Source organism: Pterocles gutturalis, unplaced genomic scaffold (genome assembly GCF_000699245.1).
Source record: "Pterocles gutturalis isolate BGI_N339 unplaced genomic scaffold, ASM69924v1 scaffold25332, whole genome shotgun sequence".
NCBI lineage: Eukaryota > Metazoa > Chordata > Aves > Pterocliformes > Pteroclidae > Pterocles > Pterocles gutturalis.
In genome coordinates, this window is record NW_010108625.1 from 1 (window position 1) to 9,217 (window position 9,217).

The 9,217-nt window shown below is 36.3% G+C and overlaps 1 protein-coding gene across 1 annotated transcript; it reads left to right on the forward strand.

The window, feature by feature from the left end:
* Positions 1-3,006: 3,006 nt before the first annotated feature.
* On the forward strand, positions 3,007-8,947 carry LOC104461208 (splicing factor, suppressor of white-apricot homolog). Its single transcript, XM_010072710.1, has 5 exons — positions 3,007-3,158; positions 4,488-4,613; positions 6,462-6,632; positions 7,217-7,289; positions 8,537-8,947. Exons 1-5 carry the CDS (start codon positions 3,031-3,033, stop codon positions 8,600-8,602), a joined length of 564 nt encoding a protein of 187 aa, XP_010071012.1. The 5' UTR covers positions 3,007-3,030; the 3' UTR covers positions 8,603-8,947.
* Positions 8,948-9,217: the final 270 nt, after the last annotated feature.

Consider the following 9,217-nt stretch of genomic DNA (forward strand, 5'->3'; position numbering starts at 1 on the left):
ATTTATATATATATTTTATATTTAGTGTTGATTCAAAGAAAATTATTTCTTTGTGTTGTCTTGTCTCATTCATAACATGGCACCTTTCACATCTCTTTGCTCTTCAGTTTTGCCAGTGCTTCACCTAGAACAATGTTTTTTGCCTAGATTCCCAAAACATTGCATGTTACGGCTTACTGGTGAATTAACAGTTATGTAAAGAGTCATACCCCCCAGGATAAAGTTGTGAACCATTTGTAGAGCATAATGTGTTCATCTTATATAAACTGGATGGCACTTAGAGCTAGTCTTTATTGTGTGGCCATTAATGCTAAATTATACTGGAACATCCCTATTTTGAGTAACTGTGCTTTATTTGAATATCTCAGTCTAGTATATGTTTGAGATTTTGTTGCCTTATTTTATTCTGTTCAAAATGTATATTCTAACCTACAGATCTCAATATAAAGTGAATATTGATGCTTTATTTTACCTCAAGAATGGACTGAAAAAAGCTGTAATTTTCCCTTTCTGCAGTAATTACTGGTCTGATTCCTGTTAATCAAATAATTTAGAATAACAAACGATATTTTTCTTAATAAACGAACTTTCATAACTTTCTTAGAGAGTAGCTCATTAGGTTTGAAGTATCTGCGTTGTGAAAATTATTTTGGATTTGAAGTTATTTAAACTATTATATTTAGATTAACTGCGACAGCCAGAAGAGTAGCTATGCTTATTTCGTAATTTTTCATTAGACTATATTGCATTCAGATGGTAGTGAATTGTGATCTCCAAATTGTAATAATGACCACCCAACACATGCCCTGTATTTGGGGAAGAGTCTTTAAATGTTAGATTTTGTTAGGTTTCCATATAGACATTAGTTGAGCTTCTGTATTAAAACACTTTGAGTAGATACTATGTAAAAAAAAAGGTAAAAATCACCTTTACCACGCAATTTACTGTGACAAGTTAATAGAGAATGAGATCCTTCTGTATAAAAACACTTTGAGTAGATACTATGTAATGGTAAAAAAAAAGGTAAAAATCACCTTTACCACGCAATTTACTGTGACAAGTTAATAGGGAATGAGATCTGGGAAGTAAAATTAAACAGAAATTTGCAGTAACTTTCTTTGCTCTTTATTCAAGTGATGTTCAGTATACTTTTCAAGCTCTTCCTTTTTGGTTTGTGTATCTTGATTTTTTTTTTTTTTCCCCAAAAAGCATATTGTGCTTAGAAGTCCTACAGGTGAACTTTGCGATATGCGTCTCTGTATACCATTTTGTATCACTTTTTTATCATTTATTTTTGCATTGCTAGAGGTCTAGAGGCTCTGCTTCATTTAGAAATAGTCTTTGGTGGTAAGATACAATTGTTGTACTGTTGCATTTTTTAATATTTCCTAATACATCTTCAGTAATACTAAAAAATATGAAATTCTGTTCAAGTAACATCAAGTTGATTCAAAGCATGTTTTGGATATTCGTTTTTCTGGGTAGCACAACCAAACCTGTTTTACAGGATCAAGTTTAAAAAATTGTAGCTACCAAAAAAATTGTAAGGAACCCAGATACCTTGGCTTAATTGTGGCATGTGGTGTGCTAGCAGCAATTCTCTGCATAAATGCATGTTATTTTTTGAAACTAAATTTCTGGAGCAAAATTAGTCCCATAAAGCTCCTGATATCGTACAGTATTAATTCTAGAGCAACATGACAGATTAAAGTTACACAAAAGTCATGGAAATAGTAAACTGTGCCCAGAAGTGCTGTAAGGTGTTGCAGCCTGGCTTGCTGTGGAGCTGGTAGTCCCAAAGGCAACATTAGTTACTACAAAAAAGTACTTAATGTCAAAGATGGGCTGCATGTGTTAAATCTATCTTGGAAAACAAACAGCCTTTGATACCTTTCAGTGTCTTTTTTTTTTCTAATGGACTTCAAAGCACCATTAAAAAGGTTGATGTGAAGGGTAGCTGCCAGTGGTGCAGTTTCAAGCAGTGTAGGCTGTCAGTCGCGGGAGTTTCCAGTGACCTGTTGTGGCTGAGCAGTTAGGTGTCACAGCTGGTTGGCAGTAAGTGTAAGTAACGACAATGTTCCTCTGAATCTCTGTTTTCTACTGATAGATCTCTGTAGTACGTGACCTAAGCTAATGATGTATTTGTGCAAGTGTGGTTTGTTGTGTGTGAGAGGAGAGGAAGGGAAGCAGAGGCACTCGTTCCGTACTGAATCCTTTAGTGATTCGCATAGATGAAATTTGGATGTTCATTTTGAACTAGAGTGGACGTGGAAAGTCTGACCTTCTCTTTCATGTTGTTTTTCTTTATACTGTCTAGTAATAGAGTACTAAGCCACATAATTTATCCAGTTAATGAGTTATAAACAGTAAGTAGTAGCAGCTTAGTTTATTAATGGGTTACTTTTCAATAAGTTTGGATAGAGTACGCCTGCGTGTGTGTTTGTGTGAGACTTTTTGCCTCAATGTTAGTAACTTAAGGGACTTGGAAGTAGCTGTTCTTTGTAAAAATGGTTGGTTGGGGTTTTTTCCTCCTTCCGAACTGATTTATTGCTCAGGCAGTTTCTATTCCTGTAGTTTTAATTCCTGTTTTGTAATGAGGCATGCCAAGCTTCGTAACCCTCTGAACTTTTGGGACCCTACTAAACACAGGTGATATTGACTAAAGAAAGAGAGTGCTTTGTGAAATAACAGTCTAATGAAAGTAATAATTGATGTATTGCAGTAAAACTGTTAAGTTGTTTTTAATTGTTTGAAGCTAATGGCCAAAGTTCTTAAATTTGGTGATTGGACGAATGTTGTAGAACCACAAACGTCAGTTCATAAAAATGAACCTAATGCCTTTTTCTTTCTGATTGTTTGGACTTTTTTTAGGCTGGTCCATATAGGCATGTTTCACTAAGGTTCAGCTTTTGGTTAAGGGACTGAGCCTTTTCAGGATTCTAGTTAATACCAAAACTAGCACATTTTATTCTGAATGTGAAGTGTGTGCCTCCGTATCACAGACTCACAGCATCCACAGGGACACTGAGCATGGAGCGGAGTCTGAGCAGCTCATCAATGGCAGCAGCAACAGAGCGGGAAAATTATCAGGCAACTTCGACAACGAAAAGATTTGACTGCTGGAGCTCTTTTGAGGGAAATCCTGGTAAAATGTCAAGGTGTCTGACTGACCCCAAACTTTATAATCTGTTGGTTTTTTTCCTTTTTTAATCCTTCTGAATGGCCTGGTAAAGATCAGATTTCTAAGTGTCAAAGCAGTTAATTTGCAGCACTTAACTGCCATTGTGATTATTTTTTTTCATTTTCAGTTGATCTCTTTTGTTGTAGGTATAAGTGAAATGGCTCAGGAGTGTGTGTGTATATATATTATATATATGGTGTGAGTCTGCAGAAGATCAGTGATTTCACAAATGGCTTGTCCTTTAGTCACTGCAAATTAGGTATTTTCAAGAACATGAATGTTCGGTATACATGGAATTATTTAGCTATAGTAAATAAATAAGAAAGGCTTTAAAATAAGCAAATAGAATTAAAATTATTAGAACTATATATTTTAGTGAGAACAAAACTAACTGTTACTATCAGGAATTTTGGACAGATTTGGGGTTTGTTTTTTTCTTTCTTTTTTCCAAGCCAGGTCCCTGAATTGCCCCCTTCTTCATCTTCCCCCCCCACCCTCACCCCTCCATCTCTCAGGACTTTTCTCATTCCATTTATTTTGTTATTAAGAAATACTCAGATTTTACTTGCACATCCACTTAATTCCAAATCATAGAGAAAAAGAGCTAAGCTCTTAAGTTGATCTCTGATCTTAACTGGGCATGCTTTCTTTTTTCCTCTTGATCTCTTTCTCTCTCTCACTTTTCTAGGAAAAATATCTCAAGTTGAAGTGCCAGTGCCAAACAATGCCGATCATGGGTTGTTGGTCACTTGCACAAATGAAAATATTGGCTGTGCTAGGATTATTCTGCAGCACCAGGGACGACATTTCCTGGACTTGTCAGTGTTGGAGATGTGCTGAAAATGAAAACTTGTATTTATCTCTGTGATGCAGCAGTTCTAAAAATCATACCACTAATTTGAGAAGACAAGGTCGGGCCTGACAGTCCCAGGCTTTGAGCCAAATTGGACTTCTGTATACCAATGTTAGTAAACTCTGTTCCCACAAAAGGTGACAGGGCTAAAGTAAAACATTCCCACCTACTAATACAGAAGTTGACATTAGCATACAATGCCAAAAAATAGTTGCCTTTTCTCCCTCCCTGTTGGGAGTGAAAAACAATGGATAACTACATCCTAAATGTCTTGGATGGGTAAGAAATTTTTATGCAGCTGACAAGTCTTGGAGACTAAATGCCCCATGTTGGTATAAAATAGGCATTTGCAAGGTGTTGTATTTGCGTTTGGTGACAGCACAATTCCAATGAAAGAAAAGTAGTGAAATAAGTAACAAGAAGCAAACTTGTGGATGTTTTTGTCCTGCACAGGTCACGATCGAGGTCACCTAGGAGAAGGGCTCACACACCAGAAAGGCGGAGAGATGAAAGAAGTGTTCCAACAGCTTATCGTATTAGTAATAGTCCTGGAAATAGTAGGAAACACCCACGTTCCAAGTAAGTACGCTTGGTCCTGGAGAAGATTATGTCCTGGCATCGTACGAGACTTTAAACATTGCCTGATGTGTTGTATACTCCCTAGGTAGAACTTATTGTTCTGGAGCTTTGCTTTAATGGACAAATACTTCCGTGGAGAAAAAAAATAATAGATGCACTTGTTCTTCTTTCCCCATTCTTGCATATGATGTACAACCAAATCAGTGAATGTTAATACACTACTATCTCCTAGCTGTGAAAGTTCTGATTTTTTTTTTTTTGGAATTTTGTAATTCCTTGTTGGTGGGTCATTTTCTCATGTTCTGTTTGTACAAGCTATGTGAGCTCTGCACAAAGGCCATGTCCCGGTATTGTTATTTATACTGATGTTGCTTGGTGTCTCATCATCTCTGCACAGGTAAGGGGAAACTCCAGTTTACAAATGGTCTGCCTTACATGTAGCAATTGTTGTACCAGCAGAGGTGAATGTGAACGATGAATCAGGAGATGCCTTTTATGAGAACACCTTGCAGATAGTCTCTCTGAACCTATTATAATCAAAATGGCATACCAACCATTATTTCAGCTCACCAACTGCAGAAGAAAAGCATCTACAAAGTGTGTTTCGAGAAGGCTTTGAAATGTCTTGTGTCCCGGATGTTTCATGTCTTGTTGTGTCTTCAACATGCAAGGAAGTGAAAATCTTTCATGCTTGTATATGTACACCTAACATGTATGCAAAACCAAACTCATTGAAGTTACAACTGAGCATGCAGAATTTTTCTCCTCATTGGTGAATATTTAGCCTTTAACATATTTCTCCATATCTCTTGTGGAATAAGGAGCAGAGAGATCACTTTCAACTTCATGATTATTAAAAAATTTCAGTTGTTTTTTAAGATAACTTTCCATCTCTTGACAGCCTCTAATTAATTGTGTGTGGTATGCGTAATTGAGAACTTCATCAGTATAGTTCAACTGATTCAGTTTTTCGCATTCATCAGCTCCAGATAATAGAGGCTTCTGTGGGATTCAGCATGCAAACTTGGTTGAGCAGAAAAGATATGGAAGCTTGAAATGTTTTTCTTCCTAAAAATGTATACAATAATTTTTTCACAGCCCTGTGCTATTTTTAATGCAGTGTTGGTGTGTCTGCTGCGTGACCATTTAGCATTTTAAGCTGTAAATTATTTTTAAAAGTGGTAAATGATGATTACAATTGTGAAACAAATGGATTCTCTTTAAACAGTATTGTTTACATAGCTGGAAACTGTAAACTTTTGTTAGGCCACAAACTGGAAAACAGAACGCTACACAACAAAATGTGGCAGTAAGTGCAAAAAATGTAGACTGAAGAAGGAATATTGTAGTTAAACATAGATGAGGGTATTTTGCAGCTCTGATTGCAGAAAATCTGCTGTTTCAGCCTTGTTAGGACTGACTTGTTAAATTTTCAAGTAAAAATGTGGGTGCTGTGATGGACCAGTTTTCATCTTCAATTATGGAGTAGATTCTTTGCAGTGGTGTAATGAAAGCAAGGTTTGGGTTCAAGGTCTGCTAAAACTATTTAGGTTACTTGAGCTTTTTATGAGTGAGTAATTCCTGTGTGCCCCTCAAGCAGTATTCCAAGTGAGAACCTCAGGTTCTACTAGTTGCCTAGTGTAAGATGTTAAAAAGAGCTTCTGAGAAAGTATTTTGCACAACCATAGAATTGCAATATTGGGGTAGGACTGTAATTCTCACTGAGTGCATCAGAAGTATCCTGTGGAAGAGGGCTACATAAGCTTGTAGAAGTGCGAAAAGTAACTTCAACTGAGCTAGTGTAATATTGGTTTAAATATCCTTCAATAAAATATTTTCTTCTCACAGAAGTCCCCATGAAAAGAAGAAGAAGAGGCGGTCTAGATCACGTACCAAGTCCAAAGCCAGGTCTCCTTCACCATCTGTGTCACCAGGCAAACCATCCACACACAAAAATTCTGTACATTCAACTAGTGTCTCTCCTGTGGAGAGCAGGGAATCCAGCCAGGAACGCTCCAGGTAATACAGACTTTTCCTGTAACACTGCCGTGCTGATGTCTCTTGACTGTGTGTCTTTTGACCTAACTTGTATGATGAGGAGCTCTGTGTGTATCTGAAGGTGCATATTAAAAGTAGAAGACACGGGGAGGACAGCCCTATGTGTATCACTCTGATAAGACATTGGATCTCTGTTGCCTACTCGAGGAAAAGTCTTGACGTACTCTTACAGTAAAACTGGTGCAGAAAATTCTGCAACCTAATCTTAAGTTAGAAATTGGAAACTCACTAACTAGGGTAACTCTTTGAAGTAGAATTGAATAGAGTTGTTTGAATTGTAATGTGTGTGCAAGATTCATAATTAAATTATTTCTGCAGAATATAGAACAGTCCTGTGAAAAATTCCTAGGCTATTCTTCAGATGTCTCTATATCAGTTGTGCAAGTGACTCTTCAGACTGTGACTTATCATGGCTTCCAGTTGAATGAGACAACTGTTGACTAACATGAGAGACTTGTACAATAAAACCAAAAACAGTGATGGTGAGTGAAATGCATTTTTTAAAAATTTACTATAAATGTCTAATTCTAATTTTACTTTTTTAGGGGAGTTTCTCAGGAAAAAGATGGCCAAATCTCTTCAGCAATTGTGTCTTCAGTGCAGAGTAAAATCACTCAGGTACAAATAAACAAATTCAGAATATGTTGCCTAATTAAGTGTGTCCATCATATCATTTTCTTCTCTTACTATCTTGTACAGTTCTGAGCATCGCATATAATGTAGACACATGTTCATTGTCATTCTTAATTTGTTTGCTTTTGAGAAAAATAATTTTGTTGCTTCTCTACCTATTGTCCTTTCAAGTTTTATCAAACCTCTAAAGTTCAAGCTAAATTCATGATGCTGCAGTGTATCCATTGTTAACGAGATGAAAGTCCGCATTATGCTACAATAGCAGGTATAACTGAGAGCCCATCTTAACAAGTGCTCTTAACAAGTTTCATGAAAGAAGGAAGGAGAAATACCTTGGCAAAGACTAAGTTTGTAGTGTTGGCAGTAGAGGAAAAAATATTTCCTCTTGTATTGGAAGTGTATGCTTTGTATTAAGCAGCATCTTCAACTCACCTTACCCTTGTTGCTCTTCGTGTTTCAGAACTTTTGTTGTTACAATTTCGTTGATATATTCCAGTTTTGCTGTGAATCATGGCATATCAAGTATGTGCCTCTGTATGCTGTGCAATAATCTAAATGCATTCAGCTTCCCTATCACAGTTTTAAGATACACAACCTCTGTCAAAATAATCACATTTCTTTTTTAAAAGCTACTGCATGGTGTCACTCTTCAAAATTTTTAATTTCACTCATCCTCTTAGAGTCTTCATGCATATTTAACTTTCTTTAAATTGAATATGCCAAGTTTAGAGGAGGAAAGCTCTTAATTATATGTTGGAAAATGTAAAATATAAAATCAGAGTTGCTTTTTATATTCTCATTTTTTTCAATGGACAGATTATTCTTTCCATAAATTAATATTGCTTAAAGATTTAGTTCCACTAGGGAAGTGGTGGTAGTTCAGAATTAATACCAGTATACTGGTACCTTACATACCATATTTGATCCATTTTCATTGAGAAACCCAACATAAGAATATTCAGGAAAACAGAGGTTTCCCACTATGTGTAAATAAATATTCTGTGTGAACCCAGCCTCTGTAGTAAAACCAGACTTCAGCTGCTGTCATAGGAACTTTCTCCAAATTATTTCGCTCATTTAGCCTAGGGACTGTTAATATCTGGTGATCGTGAACCTTAGTATTCTGTGTGCCTGGAGCATAAGCTGACCCTTTCACTCAGGTTTTTGTAATCACATGCTTTAGCTCTGTTCAAAGCCCACGCGTCTGATCATTTTCCTTTTCTTTTCTACAGGATCTTATGGCCAAAGTGAGAGCAATGCTTGCAGCTTCCAAAAACATACAAACTAGTGCCTCCTGAGACCTGTTAAACTGACCATCAAGGAATTGTGTGAAAAAGAACAATATAAAAAAAACTGCCTCATCTCAAATGTACAACTGAGCTTAGCTCACAACTTGTCTAATATTACCAGAACTCAAGGAGCTAAAACCTATCTTTCTGTACAGAAGCGTCTCCTTGAAATTTCATTAAACTTTTTCAGCCAGAATATCTTTGGAGAGTTTTTGGTTTTTGTAAATTGATTTTTTGACTAATTCTTCAGTAACATTTTATGATCAGCAGTCTATATGTGTATATTTGTAAATATCATGTTTCTGTGAAAGAAATATTACACAATAATAAAGAAGGAAACATCTTTCATTAGCTGGAGTTTTTGTGGAGTCCTTACTTGTTTGCGGGTGACTTTTGCTACAAATTTTCTTAACTACTTTCTGCTTTTTAAAATAATGACTGTCTAGCCTGCCTGACGACCTTAAGCTGAGAAATGCTTTTTATCTTCCTTCATGCACAGAATGACGTAAGAAGAATGCTTGTTTGCTTTTATGTTAGTAGTGCACAGTTTTGGACAAGGGACATGATTTTCTGTCCATTTAGAAAGATCTCTGAGCCTCCATTTGAGGAGTTGACCCTTTGAAA

Excerpts from the sequence above, each read along its gene's own strand:
- LOC104461208 (XM_010072710.1), top strand. The coding sequence starts at position 3,031 with ATGGAGCGGAGTCTGAGCAGCTCATCAATGGCAGCAGCAACAGAGCGG. Across the intron at positions 3,159-4,487 it reads AATCCTGGTAAAATGTCAAG|GTCACGATCGAGGTCACCTA; the intron begins GTGTCTGACTGA and ends TGTCCTGCACAG. Across the intron at positions 6,633-7,216 it reads TCCAGCCAGGAACGCTCCAG|GGGAGTTTCTCAGGAAAAAG; the intron begins GTAATACAGACT and ends TTACTTTTTTAG.